Here is an 18,420-nt window from a genome sequence, read left to right as displayed (position 1 = left end):
GTATGCAAACTCAGATCTGCCAAAGGGGCATTTCATATTAATTATGGTTTAACTTATTTACTTTAATCTGTTCGTGGTCTAGTGCAGAAGTCTTCGAATCCTGGTCCTGTGGGTCAGTGTTTAGATTTGTCTCTGTATGTTACTTAAAATCTGATTTGATCAGGGCTCTAAATCTGTCATATTTTATAAAAGACATCTTCCCCAACTCGGATCAGGGCTAAAACAAATAGAAATTCATGAGATAACAAGTGAATTTGGCAATATGAGATGTGAACATTTAAATTTTCCTTGAAATCCGGATGGTTGTCTTCAGGTATGAGAGCAGTCTTTCACCAAGTCCTCTGAATCTGAAGCAAAAACTGTTTTCCTTCAGAAAACAGTCGTTAAACTATGGTCCTGTTGTGTTTTATCCACACGATATCGCAGATGATTTTCTAAGACCTGGGGAAATAATACCAGCTTGTTAAAACTGGACATACGTGTAACCGTTAACTGCAGCTGCCTTTGTTCTGGGAGTTGTGCTCTTTGCGCCTGCAGATGCTTCAAATGCTCATAAAGCTACATCACACTCTGAAAGGAAGGGAAAAATCCACATGCCATAATGTGTCCCGTTTTACAACTAATTCCCTTCCACCTGAGGTACACTTTGGGCCCTGTGCACATCTGGCATGAACATGTATCCTGGGCGAGCCGATCAAAGTTGACTTGAAATCTCTTAATTGCCCGTGTGAATGTACCCGAGACACATTTTGGATTCCTTGAGTTCCAGTCATTTGGACCGCATTCAGAGGTGGTCCTCAGTGCATATTATGGTCACTTTCTTGTAGCAGTGTAAACACGAATGTCTCTCGAGCCCTACTGACGGACCACCAACTCAACTGAATGCCTCCCTCTGGTTAAAAACAACTCATTTGGCAGATCGCTGCACCAGGGTGGAGTATCCTCAGCTGCTGTTGACCATTCATTTACATAATGTGTTGGTGTAGGTAGAAATAACACATTTAGAGGTCAATAGGGTTCTTATTTGGTTCATCTGTGCTACGGTCAAGATCGAGATGTTTCTAGACGATAACTGCACAATTAGAGACGTTTATCGAATCAGAGCTTGTGTTTTTCAATGTAGAGCTACAACACTTTCTGATGTTAAATAATGGTGGAGATTTATAAAGTTGTACCTGCAGCTAATCTGTTCGTAAGTCCAACTTTAAAAATGAGAATATAGAGAAATCATTAGTTTATTACTGATTTTTTTACCAAGGATGCCAGTGAGTGTAGAAGGTGACATAAGCATGAATTAAGGCGCTATATTTAGATTATCACTCAAAAAATCATACAGTGTTAATTTTATCAGGTTTATTTTGATATGTTAAACTATTATAGTGAAAATTAAATATGTACATCACCAATACATTTTCTCTCTTTCTTTCGTCCTTTTTGCAGGACTCCCTCCGTCAGAAGGAGGAGCGCATTGAGGAGTTGGAGGAAGCGTTGAGGGAAAGCGTTCAGATCACAGCAGAGAGAGAGGTGGTGCTGGCCCAGGAGGAGCAGGCACGCTCACATGCCGAGAAGCAGGTAATGTGTGTGCAAGCGCATAGGGACGCCTGCTGTACCGCATGAGTTTTCCCTGAATGGTAAATGTGTTACCCAACATTTATCCTAAACTCTTCCCTAATTTCGGTCCATCTTTTTTTGCTGTTGTTGTTGTTTTTTTGGCTATTTAATTCACCTTAACAATAATTATGGAAACAAAAATTCTCTGTGACAGTCTCAAAATCGTCCGCACTAAAAGTGGGAGCAGCGACGAGCACGCCCACTCCCATCTGAGCCCCTCTGCGTGTTTACTCAGTCACTCTTCATTTAGAGCCGAAGTAAACACATACCTATTTAAAGAACAGCTTACATTCTGTCCCCTTCTACCGGCAACACACAACCGGCCATGTTTTCAAACTGAGTGCGCGCCAACCGCTTTAAGTCGTAATGCAGCTCATCTAAATGGAGACAGTGGGAGAGCTCACGGCGGTGGTAAAAGGGAGGCTCAGAAGGGAAGGGTTTGGTGGATGCAACCTCAGACCGCGGGGAGTGTGTTTGTGTGTTTCGCTCCCCGGAGCGGCGGTGACTTAACGAGGCCATAGAGATGGGAAATGTTCCTCACTGCCTAGATGGGTTTTGACACGTGGAGGGGGTTAAAAAACAGCGTGGGTTCGGGACGAAAAACACGGCTCGCTGTAGCTGTTGGCAAAACGGCTGGACTCGTGTTGTTATTACTGCCTCTAAACGTCTGCCGTCTGCGCCGGCCTTTACTTACCGGACGGCTTCTGAGCAGACGTGTAAAGACAGCCATGAAAAACAGATGTTTTACTCCTGAGGTATGCTTGTTCACACCCTCCTCCGTGGTGGGTGCTAATGAGCAGCGCTGCAGAAGAAGTTTCACACAGACAGACGATGCAGAGGAAGGATGGATAATTAAAGACTCGATGGACAGGGGAAGGCAGTCACATGGACGTGTGAAGGTGAAATGCAGCTTGCAAAACATTTTCTTCTTCTGAAAAAAAAAATACATCAAACACATTGTTTCAAAGACATCAATACAACAAGAAAACATGTTTAAGATGATGCACTTGACAGGTTGGATTGGCTTTTTGATGAAATGATGCAACTAAAAAGAAACAGCAGTTTTCATGGGTGTGCTTGCCTCTTATTATAGAGAACGTGTAAGTATATTTGACTTTTCTTGCATATAAATGTTAGCCACAAATATCCTTTTGAAAACTGGCAATGAGTTTGTTTGTTTGGTTTTTTTTCAGTCACCTGAATGAATTTATAAAACTTACTGCAAGAAATTAATGGTGACTCATTCAAGAGGTCACAACATAACCAAAAGGGTCATATAAAGCTCTGGAGGCCTCACATGGCCTAGTTAAAGTCAGTGTCCATGATTCAAGAATAAGAAACAGACGGGGCAAAATGGCATCCACGAGAGAGTTCCAAAACACCCATCTTATGTTTACCAAAAATTAACCAAAATATTTTGTATACCGACAAATCAAAATGTAAACTTTTTAGGCTATAAACTAACTGCATGTTAGAAAAACTAAGTTACACAGATGGTCAAACATGGTAGTGTCAGTGTGATGATCAGGGGTTAATTTACTGCTTCAGGACCTTGATAATTGGCAGTAACTGACAGAAATATTAATTCTTAATTAAGTGCAAAAGGCAATTATTAACATAGTTAGATGTTTTGGTCAAAGTTGATCAAGAAATTGCCAATTAATTTTCAATCTTTGAATAATGTTTTATGATTTCCTGTCTACTGGGGTGTGCTATTAAATAATAATAAATGAAGGAGTGAATTTATAAACTGGTGTTCTCAAACAGCAGGCCCTGCATACATATGCAGAAAGAAAATAGGCAACTTCTGTGCACATAAGAATTTATTTACAAAATACTTTTGTCTTTGAAACTCCTCCTTCCTGGGATCAGTGCATGAAAATGGGTCAATGCAGTGCCTTCTGGGATTCAGAGTTTTTACCATCCTCTCTTTGTCTCTGTCTTTTGTTTTCCATGGCTGGACCAAACAACAATATCCTGCTGCCGACAGTTTTTGCCCTTTCCCCCCCGCCCCAAGCAGACTCGCTCTGTAGCAGGGTGGTGATCTAGCTGGCTTCTTCTCTGCTTTTAAAAGGATGAATGTAAAAAAAAAAACATTTTAGTAGTTCCACCACATTGAAGTCCCTGTTCCACGTGGTTAAATTTTGTCGACAGTGATTGTCGAGCTGTCACATCATTTAGGCTGGGAAATATTAAAATGCAAGTGCAACTTCAATTAGGGAGGCCAGAGGCCATTAATGGCAGAACGAGGCGTCGTTTCAAAATGCTCCCATGGAAGAGAAAGGAGCAGGGATGTCAGCTTGTGGTGAAAGAGTAGAGATGTCAGCCAAACACCCGCTGCAGTCCTCTCCCAACGTCAACAACTCTAACTCAACCTTTCAGCAAGCACACACACGTGTGTTATGTAGAGCTTGCAGACAGAACAGAGGATATTTCTTTTCTTCTTTTTTTTTTCCAAAGGCAAACGGACAAGTATGGCCAAAAGAGGTGCGACCTGCTGTTTAACCTGAGCACAGACCATTCCCGAATCGCATTCAGAAGAAGCCAGATGGAAACCAGCTTTTGGAAATGCCTTTCTGCGGGCACGAGTAAATCATAAATAAATATTTTTGAGTTCCTTTTTATACAACTGCGTCAGCGCAATTAACTTTTCACATAATGATTCATAAAACGATGACAGGAGAAGACGATTTCCTCCCTTAATGAGGCCGGCTGGTTCAAAGGGCTCCCACATGCAAATGCTGCCAGACTGGTCCCACTTATAAACAGACTCCGACTCGATACTGGTGCGCAGACGGCTTTTTTTCTCTGACTGCACTGTCAACACGTGTGTGTGTGTGTGTGTGTGTGGGGGACTGTCCCATGAACCTGATTTTCCTGTCAAAAGCTTTTGACCAGAACCACATGAAAATAAACCAAACTTTTGCTGCTAGACATGAGTCACTACTGTATGTGCGATCAGCGCAGAAAGGTGTGCGTGTGTGTGACACAGCAGTGAGCCAGCGCCGTGACACACTCCATCTGTCTCAAACTGGAGACAGACGTACCCCTCCTCGGCTTCCCGTTTTCTATTAAGCGGAGAATTTTTTACTTATTGAACCCGGTGCTCCTTTCTCCTGTGGTTCATCTTGTTTTGATCTTAAAATAAACCTGAAATCATTCTTGAACATAAGCGTCCACAGGGTTGGCGGTCTCCACGGTGCCGACGCAGAGTTGGAAGAGTCTGGAGAGTGATTCAAGTATTTTACAGAGCTGCATCCATCCATACATAGACACATAACATGAGTTCATAGTAAACCTAAGCAACTTATCCATTGTAATACAGTATAAACTAAGAAATTTGGGTCTGGAACGGTTTGCAAATCAGTATTTCCACAACCTGCATCTTGCTTCTTTCCAGCCCCTCAGTTCTCATGGTTGGCCGTGTCACTCTTACCTTATTACCTCTCCACCCCGTTCTCACTCTGTCACGATCATTGTTCTGTGTCACCTTTTCCAACCTTTTCTTTTCCTCCCTTTTTTTCCTAAATGCTGCTTGTATTTCTCTCTGCAATTTCTATTTAGTCTATCATGTGCTCTTATATTTCTTCTTTTTTCCAAAACGACTTGTGTTTGTAAAGTCTTTCTTCGTCGTCTTTAACTTTTGTTTACACCTATCTTCTTCCTTACCTCTGGATCCTGAGGCCTTTCCTCTGCCTTTTTCTTGTATTTCTCTCCACTTCATTGAATTCATCTCCTTCCCTCACTGCGATCACTCTTCCTTCTCACATCTCTCTTTTTCTCTGTCATTTGTATGCAGCTGTCTCACATTCCAATTCATGAGTTCACCACAAGCGGATTTAGGTGGTCAAAGGTAACAAAGAATCATCACGTGCCACTCTCAGCGTTCTTGTTTTTCCGTTATCAGGTGGTACTTTTGTTTTCATTTCATTCTTTCTTTTATCCATGTGCTTATAATCTTTATTTTAACAAACAGTTGGAGGGAAAGTTGATTTCAAATCATCGTTGTTTTGCCTCTGGTTGTCTTGACAGCTCAAACTTTGAATAGTTTTGCTCTCACAAGGACTTTGCATCAATCAGACTGTGAAGAAAATATCACAGATTTTTTTTTTTTAATTCTTGTTTTGTTTCTCATTTTTGTTTCGCATTTCTCTGACATCTTGCATCAGACTCTTGTTTTGTATTTTTGTGTGACACTATTTATAAAATAGCTGCAGACAAAAGCGATGCAAGTGTAGCCTCCTGTTAAGAAACCCCTATTTAGAATGGGGTTTAGCTTATTATATAATGTGAAAATCTTCAAATTTGGTCTCAAATTTTGGAAGAAAAAAAATAGCATTCTATTCTTGTGACTGCTAGATTTTTGATTTCTTTTTGTGGGCTCTAGTGTGCCTTATATGACAGCAGGCTGACAGGAAAGGGGGAAAGACATGTGGCAATGTCAGTCGGGTCCGGGAATCGAACCCACGACGGCCGCGTCGAGGACTCAAGGCCTCCAAATGTGGGTTGCGCTATCCCCTACGCCACCACAGCACGCCCCGACTGCTAGATTTTTAAGTGTTGGGGTGGAAATGATCATTTCCTCTGTATACATGTTATACAGGTTATATTACTTCATAATACAGGAATATAACCTTTATTTTAATACGATGGCTTCATGGATCAGATTCAGGTATCCGACTTCTTACACAAATATTAAATATGAAAGAGCTCAGGTTCATCCCAGAAGTTTAATATCAGTGAAAGAACCTGTCACTATGACCCCCATCATGCTTGACAGCTGGTACAGTGTATTTAGGCATAAAACTCTCACTTTGACTTCTGTACTTCTTGTCTTGTTCTTGTTCAACTGCCCACCAAAACGCCTCCCTAGATAAAGGTTTTGCATGCCGATGCTACAATTTTCAGTCAAACGTGAAGGTGCCCATTTGTGAGCAGGGGCTTCTTTCTTGCTCCACACCCTCTCAGTCGAGTGTGCGAATATAAAACTTCCTTCACTGAGGATGACAACAGATGCATTCAAGCTGTTTCTACCTAGTTACACACTTAAGCCTGGATGGTCGCTCGGTTGTTCCTGAACATCCCAGCCATTTTTCTTCCATTTCATGGTTACAGTTTGGGACTTCTTCTATGTTTGGTTACATAGAGATGCATTCAAACGTCTGCTTAAACAGATAATCTTGTTTAGAAATGGTTCCAAAAGAGAAATTGGTTATATGAACGATTCTTAGATCGTCAATGTGTTCTGCAGACTTTCTGACTGTTAAAAAAAGTCAGAAAACTTCACTTCAAAACTGAACTTTAAACTCCACAAGCTGGAGTCGATCACAGACACAAACAAGACGTCGTGTTACTTAGGTATTTCATAACCTTGAAAATACCACATTACGATATGGAGCTGAAATTAAGTATATATTTTATCCTGAATCAAATTAACTGAATTGGAGAAAATCTCCAATAATTTTATTTAAAATGTATTGTTAATGGATTGTCAAGTTGATCATTATAATGTAAATCCACCTTAGCGTAATATCAAACATTACATTTAAACTCTTGCAAAGGCAGTTAAAATTATTTCCCTTTTATTTGGTTTGTCTTGATTTGTTTTACTTGAAATAAAATAAGGACGTAATGCATTTTCTAGAGTTTCGTTTTTTTAATTGTTCATTTCTTTTGGACGGTTTCCTTTCTTTCCTGTTTTGTTTTTCTGACTTTGGAAGTTAGCCGAATCGTTGTCTGGCCTTAAGAAATACACACTGACCTCACACACATTAAAATGACACAGTGATATAGAGCCAGTGAAAAGAGCAGGCCGAGATAAAATATGTATCTCGGCATATTTTATCTGCCGAGAAAAAGAAACGGCATAGAAAAAAAATAATAAAACGGGGAGTAGGAAAATGACCTGCTTGATGTTCTGCATTGGAGAGTGATTTCTGAAACCTTTCAAACTAGTAGTGCTCAGACACTTTCAGTCAAACAAAAGGTCTAAAAGAAGCCAAAACTAGATGTGTGTTTATGTGCCCGTGTCAGGTGGAGGACCTACTGGTTGCCATGGAAAAGGTGAAACAGGAACTGGAGGTGATGAAAGCCAAGCTGTCATCGACCCAGCTCTCATTGGCTGAGAAGGAAGGTCATCTGACCGCCCTGCGAGCTGAGAGGCGGAAGCACCTGGAGGAGGTCCTTGAGATGAAGTAAGAATATAAAAACACTCGTATCTCATGTTTTAGTGCCTTTCTTTATATTAATGTGTATTTCAGCTGTGCTTTAGCATTGAGTTTTATCCATCCAACTCTGCATGCACCACTTATCTTTTCATTTCCTACTGGTTTCTTAACGAGCACACACATATGGAAAACATAGCATTAAAGGTACACCATTAAATACCGCACAAATTCACATTTCTGCATTTGTTTTCTCATCTTGCACTAATCTGTCTAGGATTTTCTTGAGAAAATTCCTTAAGGTTTATTTTATTGCTGTGGTTTCTGTGGAGAACTTGTTGATTTGCTCCAAAACAGTAAATACTTTTAGACTGATAAAACTCTGCTGAGATCTAATGATTGTTCTCAGGATGTGGTCTCCGATTTAGTTCTTTTTTTTTCCCCCAGGAAGTTGCTTTTATATGTGATGATCATTTTAGCTACTGGGAATCCACAGCAAACAACGATACTATTACTTTTTAATGCCATCTTTCAGGCTTTATGGACTGAGCATTTTGTACTGTGGTGTATTAACTTTAATAGCGAACAACCACATAAATGCTAGGGTCCACTGTTCTCCTCACAGTGTTAATAAAAAGGCTACAATAATGCCCTGTTCCCCCAAAGAAACCAACCTTCGGTTGGAAAAAATCATTTGCATTTCTGAGCAGAACATATAGGGATGTATTTATGACTTGTGAATACCATGACTTTGTTTAAAAAATAAAAGAAGCTGAAAACGGTGGAAATAGCACTGGTAACATATGTGATGTATTTGCCTTTTTGCTGAAATTTTGGTAAACGGGAAGCGCCAAGTTGTACCAGTATCCTTGACAACCCCGAGGATTTAAAGTAACTTTCCTTACTCATAGTATATTGCGAGGAAATGTGATCCCACATATCAGAACTATCCAACCGAAGTGGGTGATAATATAAACTCTTCAGAAATGACTTCACAGCAAAATGGTTTGGTTATTGGTATGAAATGGAAAAGAGGTTGCTTTTATTTGAACTTGGAAAATAGAATTTTCAAATTCCAATTCTAAAAAAAACTGGTTGGATTTCTAAAGGTTGAAAGATTCACATCAAACCCATCTGCACCCAAAAAAAAAATCAAACCCAAATACGCACATTTGCCCATTTGTTAATTCTTCTTTCATTCAATTAATCAGTGTCACATGTACATTAACTACTTTTTAGAACTCTGTAGTCTCTGATAAACCTCACTCTGTGGTTGTAAGACATCATGGAGAAAATAGTTTGTTCCCCCACAGTGGAGAGATGGGTTCACCACTGATTGCATAATCTCATCTCAATATCTCTCTGCATGGCCATTGCCTTTAGTGATGACAAGCAATAGTTCACAGTGAGAGAAAAGCTGCCCCACACAATTATACTGCATCCACCAAAAGCTGCTTGGCACTGGCAATGAGAATTTGGGAGACTTTAATTGGCACAACACAGATACTCAACTCTGGTTAAACCACTAATGCATTTTCTGTGCAAATGTGGCAATAAACAAGATTTCCAACAGTTTGAGATTTATTGCCACAAAACATTGTTGTATCAAAGAAGTAATCAAACAAAGACAAAATGTCCTTGCTTTTTACGTTAAGTTTACATTGTTATTTTCTTTCATGGCTTTGCCCTGCAGGACATCGCTAGAAATAGAAAATCAGGAGTTTAGGAGTTTTGACTTCTGAAGTGAATCGAACGCAGCATTACGGCAGTCAGTTTCCCTTCAACACTCAGGTTTTTCCGAACAGATGAAACCGATTAGTTTAATAATACAAACATTGTTATATCCTCTTCTGCTTTCCAGAAAGCAAAAGAAGATACATTTTCTTTTGCATTTTTCAATCACATCTTGGCTATGAGCGCTACTACTACTACTACTGCACAACATAACAAACCAGCTTGGTGTTCATAATTTCCTGAAATCATCTCATTTAACTCGGCATCATTAAGCCCTTGATCTCTTGATATCTGCAGTAGTTTTTCCATGTAGCTGCAGTGATCCAGGAAGATGGTGATTGGACTCAATGACACGAGCTTCACCCGACACCTCATTAACTCTCCTCTCGTTTCTTCTCTCGCTTCTCTTCTTTCATCTTCCTTCTCCTTCACTCTGCACTTTAAAGCCATCGAGATGATGCTAATGCAACAACCATGTCCCGCTGTCCAGCTCTTCACATGATTGATTACATATGCAGACACCGACACACACACAGCCATGCGCAGGCTGTAGCCCAGCGTTCGTTTTAATGTTGTTTTAATAGATGGGTTTGTATTTTAAGTGCTGCTGAGATGAGTCCAGCAGTCATGTATTTTCTGCAAATTTACATCCTCTCTGAGCCCTCACGGTGACATCTGATTTAGTGGAACAACACTTTGGGCTGAAATAGAAGCCGTGGAGAATATCCATGTTAGACATGTCCTGCCTCTTAAAGTGGGCTATGAGACAATGTTTTATTGTGGCCAAATGGGAAATGAACTCTGTGATTTCATTTTCCTGTTCTGTGACCATGACATTTTCCACTAGGGTTGTATTATTTTGTTTTTGAGAAGGGTTTAGGGTATTTGGTGTGGGGGATTTTATCACCTATGTCTCTACCCAGTGCGGTTTTTACTGGTACATAGATGCATAAATGGATTCTCTGTTTTTATATGCGAAAATGCTCCATGTATGAAAGTCCAGACATGTCCGAGGTTTCCTGTTGCAAATTTATTGGCCCATTAATGAGTATTTATGTAGCACACATAGATTTTAATAGACACTTACCTGCTTTGTTAAATACAGACCACACAGTTTTACAGGAACACACATATCCGCCATACTGTTACAAGTTGATTTACCAGAATGTTAATCAGATTTTATTTTATGTTCCCCTTCTGACCTGCTCTTTGTGGAGGGTGTGGGGTTTGTTCCTTGCAGCAGGTATGATCAAATAATTCACTGTAAACTCTCATATGGTCTTGGTTAGTTTTATTTTTTATGTGCTTGTTGATGACGGTTGTCAGAGGAATCAATACTCGGATACTTAACAACCCCCACCTCATTGTTTTTCTATTCCTTTAAAGGTTAGCTCAGTACATCCAAAGTGAGCGTAACTTAACAGGTTTTATCTTTATTTGGTTTTTATTCATTTCATGGAAATTATTATACCCCCGTCTCACCACTTTGTGTGTCAGACTTCTTCATTTTAAAAGTTTAGGAACACAAGATGGCAGAAGAAAATTATTCTCCCCCCATTCCATTCCTAAACATTTATCACTATAGCTTACACAATTTAATCACCACATAAACACCACATGAGCTTTGCAGCTCTGACCTGCCACATAAACAGCACATTTACAAACCAAATGTACTAATAAAAATAACTACAACTCAACCAGAAATAAGCTATTTGGACACGTTAGTCATCTGGAGGTTTAATGTAGGTTCATGTAGGTTTAAAACTGAAAGTGAAACTAGAAGGCATTTCTTGCTGTCTTATTAGTTTGGCTAATAATTATTTGACTATGGAAATATGATTCCCATAAGGTCAGCTGACATAAGGACAAGAAAATTAATGTTTTAGAGTGGCCATTAAATAGCTCTGATCTCAGTTTTACAAAACATTTTTGGGCAGAACTGAAACGGGGTGTGTGCACAAGATTATCTACAAACCTGATTCCGTTACACCTGTTCTGTCAGGTCAAATGGGTCAAAATTTCAACAAACCGTTCTCTGAGCCAAGTAACCCAATTTAAAAGGCAATTCTGCCAAATACAAAGGAGATTTATGTAAGCTTCAAAATCTGTTATTTTTAGCATTTAGCAGATGGACATAACTTTTTGTAGTCCAAATAGACCTAGAACAGGAAAGTTTTATTTTTCTTTTATGCCTGACAATGTAAGAAAAAGGTTGCGTGAATATCTCTGCGTTAGCCTATTATTTACAGACTTCTTTCCTTTTGTTCGTCTTTGGATTGACCTTTTAGCCATCTCACTGATGTCTTACCTAAACATTAGTTTCTGGCTTAGGAAGCTATACATTTAACAGTAAACTCAGTATATATTTAGTGGCTAAAAATGTTCATTCTGAGCATAAATGTCCTCATGTTGGAAGTCCTGTTTCCCCTTCTCAATGCTTTCCCCGCCTGCGTTGACTTGGCAACGCCGCTGATGGCCCTTTAACACCAAACTGCTGATTCCAGTGCTGGTTCTAAATCAAACCGAAGGAGTCATTCCTTCCATCTGAACCCAAGCACTTGATCCAAGACCGGAAATCTGGTACAGTAGCACTAACTCTTTGCTGGTCCAGACCAAAACAACTCATTAAGGGGCTGTGGGCAGCATCAAAAAAACCAACGCACCGTACCGCTGTAGTGCTATTTCCGAATGTTACCCAGCACTTGTAAAGTCAAAGAAAGACGTTTTTGTTTGGTTCGGTGCATTAACATCTCATGTTAGAGTTGGAGAAAACAATCAGCTTGTCAACACTTAGTTTCAGCTTGCTTACCGATGTGTCAAACATTTTGACTGTGTTTCCGTACACAGAACATGCTGACCAGCTGGCTAACCATTTTCCTGCTGTTTGCCTTTTTTTTTCTTTGCAGAGAAAACAACAGCCAAGTTTTCATGGAAAAAAATTGCAAACATTGTGTGTGATTCCAAATAAACTCACTTTGATCATTTAAAATTTTCCCATGTTGATTTGCTTATCGTTCAGAAATTATATTTGCATTTATATGACTGTCATGCATAGACATTTGATTAAATTTCCTTTTACAAAATTTTGGTACCCATCAACAAGTTATGACAAGATCCTGGCTGGATATTTAACTTGTGCTTGTCGTTGTGGCTTAATACTTTTTCTCTGGAAAATGTTTGACTTGTTTGTGTTGGCAGCTGCATATTTCTGTTCTGCTGTAAGGGGGAGATTTTAGCAGAGGGACCTCTTTCTTTCTGATTTTTAACATCCTAACCAATTTCCTTCAAACTCATGATAATAGTTTGAGTCAAATAAATAATATTTGGACAGATTTATTTAATAAACTTAAGAACTTAATACAAGTGGTCAAATATCTAGCCAGTGCTGCACTAGATGTTAGAATTATAAAGAAATCCACATTAAATTCAAACTTATGCTTCTAATTTTCATTCTATAAATGATTTATCAATGTATGTTCTTTAGTTACCGGTATTACAACTTCAAAAAAAAAAAAAAAAGATCCTTACAAATCACTGAAAGCCTAAAATGAAGGTAGCTCTTATGCCAGTGACAAATGAACTTCTGATTAGAACTGGAAATTGTTGTCCAAATGTATAAAAATCATCCGTAAAGCAAGACTTTCTGCACTGCTGTCAATACATCCATTAAAATTGTCAAATTCAGCAGCATCTGATTTGAATCCACCAGCTACCACACCTAGAAAGCTTTTAGAGCAAACTTAAGTCAGCATTAAAAGCTTTTCTGTATAAAAGAAAAATGAATTGGGCAGCATGAGATTTGGTATAGTATCACTAAAGTCCTTTAAGAAGATATTCTTCTAAGAGTTAAGGGAGTAGCTTGATATTTTGCCACATGTAAAAGAGAAACGTTTAAATTATAAAGTCTGACAACATTTTTCTCTGGAGCCAAATTTGCTTTCTAACCAAAAAAACCGTGATTATATTTGATGGTGTATTCTGCACCAGTCAGCAGTTTCTGGTTGCTTGGCTGAATTTCGTCAAATCTACTATTTTCTACTTTGACCAGGTTTTTATCTGATTAAAAGCAGCCTTCGGAAAATCCATCAGGAAATCCCTTTTAAAAAGAAAAACTAAAAAAAACTCCACTGAATCACCTGTAGGAGCGTACAGCTTGAAGAATGTGCGACACTTCACAGAGAAAGAGCTACTGCTCAGATACGAATATGCTGGTTGTCTGACTGAGTTATGTTAATGACACCGTTGCTCACATATTTCACGAGATGTGAGCAAATACGTCATGTGTTTCTGGCTTTCTCCCACAGTTAAACATGATCGCTGTAAACGATGCTGCGTTCATATTTCTCACAAGAAACTGTCTGTGTACACACGGGGGCTGCTGTAATTCCTGGGGGTCTCGTGTCTGATTTCATGCCTTGCATTAAACCGGTGTAGGGTTTAATGTTGCTCTGAGGCGTGATATACGATGCCCAGTGTTTCACGGACACACGATACCTTAACACACATGCACACACACGCTCATTCCCATGAAGAAATACATACCGAATACAGCTGGAAGAGCACACATCCACGCTCCTGTTTCCTCTCCACACACACGCGGTGCGGTGTGTCGTGTGGCTGTCTGTCTTTTTGCGTTTTCCGAGACTATGCAAACGAACTCTGATACAGTTAGAGGAATGTGCTGACAATGTGTGTGTACCAGCAGGGAGGCGGTGTAAGATTTGTTTGAATTAAAAACCTCAACTGTTCTGCTTTACTGACACTGAACACACACCTCTTTTATGCTGTGTTCTCCCTACAGTGTTTTTTTTTTGTTTGTTTTGTTTTGGTATGTGTCCATTTAGCGCCAGAGTTTCATATGTTTGGACATCTTGTAGTGTCTGAATATTTGATTTATTGATTCAACGACAGAAGTTAAGCAAAGATATTGGCTGTATTTTATTTTTTTCAGTTGGTTGTCTTGTACCATTAGTTTAAAAAAATATCCACAGCACAGTTTTTTTTTTATCAAAAAATTTAATTTTTTTTACAGGTTGGTCCAAATTAACAGTATTTTGTGAAAGTTATTAATCTTTAACAAAAACAAATGTCCTGGTCAGTGGAAACCAAACAAATCTGATAGTTGAAATAAAGTGTAAAAGAAAAAAGCTGCAATAGATAAGTTTGTATACCTTTTAAACGATGCTTTTTTAAAAAAAGAAAAGTTTTTTATAGCAACTAATCCCATTTTTGATGGTGGTTGTCAGAAAGAAACTAATGTACATTTAAACAACCCACTTGTTTAGAGTTGTATTCGAAACGTAATCAATTGCAAATTTATTGATGTTGTGTTTTTATTGTTGATTCTATGTTGCATTGTATTTTGTGTTTGATTTGATGTAAAGCACTTTGAAATGCCTTGCTGCTGAAATGTGCTATACAAATAAAATTTGATTTGATTTTGATTTGATTTAAGGCATAAAAGAACAGCTTGGACACGATAAGATAAGAGTGAAAGGGGCTGGGAAAGACGAATATCAAAATATTTAATGGAAGTTGATGCAAGGAAGAAGAAATGTTTTTTGACTGTTAGAAAAACAGGAATGCAATGGAAATCAGGTAAGAGACAAATATCCAACAACAACTTACTCACCATGTTTCGTTTTCATGGTGAAAACGAACCAAAGAACAATTGAGAATGAAAAACCAAACATTATTTGTACGGTTATTTAAGCAGCGGATGTACACTTTGTACACTGTACCCTGAATAACTGGCAAAAAAACTAAAGATGTAATAATCATGTATTTCCCATTGACATGCAGTTTATTGGATCATTATACTTGATATTTTACAGCTTTAAGATCAGCGCACCAACAACTAAATCATTGACCAAGGACAGATTTTTTTGTGTTCAGTTTATCATCATTATTTTGGTGTTTTAATGTGAAGGTTTTCATGTTATGGCTAAATAAAGAACTGTTTGGTAAGTCTGAGTTGGAGACTTTTTGTTGTGTTTTCTGGTAGTTTTCAGAATGGTGAAACTGGCTTCATTACAAGTTTCAACTAAATCAATGCGTGTTTTTTATGGATCAACGTCCCATTTGATAAAAACACACTGTACGGTTTTCTTAAATGCGTCAACCAAACCACACAACAGAATATTGGTTTAATAGAGCAGAGCTTTGTGTAAAGCTGGACTTTAAATAAAATGTGCAGACACTCCAAGACGGCTTGCTGTCTTCAAGCTTCCTGCAGCGGAAAGCTGGGCTGATGCTTCAAGGTGAATGCTATAAATTCAGTTTATTCCTCCTAAGCTGCTCTGTTCTCTGTTTTATCTCCCTCCCATCCGAACGCATCCCTGCACCCTTTCCAGCAGCCCCCACCTTTCATTCCTGCTGTCCCTCCTTCACTCCATCTTTCACTATGAAATACCTCAACTCTATACGTCCCTTTCCCCCACAAACTCCTATCACTTCTTCCTAAAATCCTTCCATCCTTATTCCCAGTTTCCGTCCTTTAACAGTATACATCTGTGTGGAAATGCTGCTCTGACCGGATCTGTGTTTTTCCGGCTGTATTTCATCCCCTCTCGCTGTTTGTCGTCACACTTGTCACTGCATACTGAAACAAATCAATGATGTGTGTGACTGCGTGTGTTAAAGATCCCATTTCCAGCGGCTCTGTCAGTGGAACGACATTTCCGTCTTTTGCAACCATCATCTCTGCAGATATAACGAGACGTGAGCGAGGCGCTCGCACACACGCACGCCCACACACCATCACCAATAAAAAAAACTAGTACACTTAAGCCTCTCGAACACACGCGTGGTAACTTCCAAACCCATTCGTAGCTTTCTCCCTGGCAGCAGCGCTCCGAGATGCACACCCACACATAAAGACACTTGCATAAAAAATGCATCTTCCCACACAAATGCATGTACACATACATGCTTATGGCAACACCAAAAAGAAACACATGCTCTGATCCTTTCACACAACAATGAGCTTAATCCACATTCACAGTGTGCCAATGGAAGTCTATGTTTGTCTGTCTTTTTGAGAGCTTTTGTGTGATGAGAAGGGGCATGCCGTTTTGACACTTAGCCTCACAATCTCGAATCACCGCTTGCTGCTTTGTTTCTGTTTTTCTTGTGCTCTCCAACCTCGCCACTCTTACTAGTTTTGTCCTTTATGATCGGGGCAGTGACAAAGGCTGTTGCTGTTAGAGCTAAATTAATGTACAAAATATGACTTTATGGAAACTTTGGAATCCATTATTCCGCGTTTTATTTGGAGTTAGTGAGGGGTGTGCTGAATTCTTGCACCAATTACGTGAGATAATTGGATGGAATGTTATTATAGGAGGCAAGAACAAGTGTGACATCTTAGAACCAAAAGTAATAAATTGGGAGAAAAACAGAAGTGTAAAATAAGGATGCAAAATAAACTTAAACCCACATGTTTTCCTCTGCTAATTGGTGGTTTTTCAAGGCACCCCAGCAAACTGTTTATTAAATGGGAAGAAACAAGAGCATAATCTCTGAAACGGAAAAACGGAGCAACAGGCAGATAAAAATTGATTTGAAGACGATTATGTTGATAAATAGCTGTCATTTTAGGTAAAGCCTGTTCATTGTTATGAAATTAAGACATTTATTTTTTTTAATACCTTATTCAAAAACATTAAGGTCCCAATTATTGACAATCCTGGAAACGAGTAATAAGAAAAACTTAAACCAAATCTGTATTTCATAGCAATTGCGTACTCTCACAGTGAAACCATTTGAAAATCCAACCTTTCATTTAAATTTATTTACTCAGTAGAGGAATAATCCCATAATAAGAAGATTGATTCAGTAGGGGTGAATTGTTGACACGTCGGCTGTTAAAGCTTTCTAAGATTTGTACATTCATAAAAATTTGTCTTTCAGCTCACTCTGGATTTTTTTGCTTGACAATTCAGAGTCATGTGTAGATGTGTAGAAAAAAAGTTTTCTACTCATGTAAAAATTTGTAAATGTAGGAAAAGAGGCTTTTTGCTGGTTTTTAAATAATGGGTTGGCATGTAGATAGCATCTAACGGTTGCTATGGAGATTTGGTGACCCATAAAACATTAATCTTTACTTCAACAGGTTTATACCTCTCTTTCCATCCGCCTCACTATGTTGGTGTCTGGAACAGTGCAAAGTTTCAATGCGCTGCTGGTGGACATTTTACACATCTGTGGCAGAAATGTGCGGTGGCAAATATAATGTTTGTTTTTCAGTCATTATTGTCCGACACAAAGAGGAAATTCTTCATATTTACAGCATTCCTTAATGCACATCTGGAAGTCACAGGTGTCTGTTACCGTGACTGGTTGCTGCCCGAGTGCTGACAGATTGTTAGCAGATGTCTTGGTCTCAGTAGCAGAGCGTTGGAACGGATTTACTGTTTAGAGCCCCAGCGAAGACAAAGCTGCATCTTTAGTCACACCTCTGAGTTGGTGTGCTTGTGTGTGGTCCGCTGGATGGAGCCAGCTACCGCCGACCATGGCTAAAGCCCTTTTTACACTTTTCTCATTAGTCACACTGTGGGCTTTTCTATATCTGCGTATGTGTGTGAGAGAGTCTGAGCGACGGGTAGAAAGAAAAACTGTGAGGGAGCGAGAGAAGTTTTTTTAGAAGAAAAAAGGGAGTGAGAAAAATGGGGAATGTGTCAAGAACAGATCCTCATTCTGTCATGCAGTAGTCCCACCTGCCCTCTTCTCCTGCTCGCGTTCTCTTCCCTCCTTACCATCTTTGTCTCTCTGCCTCCCTCTCCCCCTTCATGTCTCTTTGATTTGTTTTCCCTCCAAATCCTCCAGTTATTTTATTCCCATCCCTGTCAGTGCTGTTTCTCTGCACGTCTTGGCGTGTAGGGGTGTGTGTGTCTGTGTGTTTGTGTTATGA

The 18,420-nt window shown here is 39.2% G+C and overlaps 1 protein-coding gene across 9 annotated transcripts in view; it reads left to right on the top strand.

Moving 5' to 3' along the window:
* LOC122826363 (ELKS/Rab6-interacting/CAST family member 1-like) overlaps positions 1–18,420 on the top strand; it is a 121,981-nt gene that overhangs the window by 60,921 nt on the left and 42,640 nt on the right. For all 9 annotated transcript variants that reach the window (XR_006369774.1, XR_006369773.1, XR_006369775.1 and 6 more), the window contains 2 exons: positions 1,441–1,572; positions 7,645–7,805. Coding sequence is in view for 6 of the 9 variants with exons in the window: in XM_044108137.1 (XP_043964072.1) it covers positions 1,441–1,572; positions 7,645–7,805 (293 nt within the window). In the remaining 3 variants the exon portion in view is untranslated. The remainder of the gene's footprint in view (positions 1–1,440; positions 1,573–7,644; positions 7,806–18,420) is intronic.

This window comes from Gambusia affinis, linkage group LG23, assembly GCF_019740435.1.
Source record: "Gambusia affinis linkage group LG23, SWU_Gaff_1.0, whole genome shotgun sequence".
Lineage (NCBI taxonomy): Eukaryota > Metazoa > Chordata > Actinopteri > Cyprinodontiformes > Poeciliidae > Gambusia > Gambusia affinis.
This window is presented reverse-complemented; position numbering and strand designations above follow the sequence as displayed.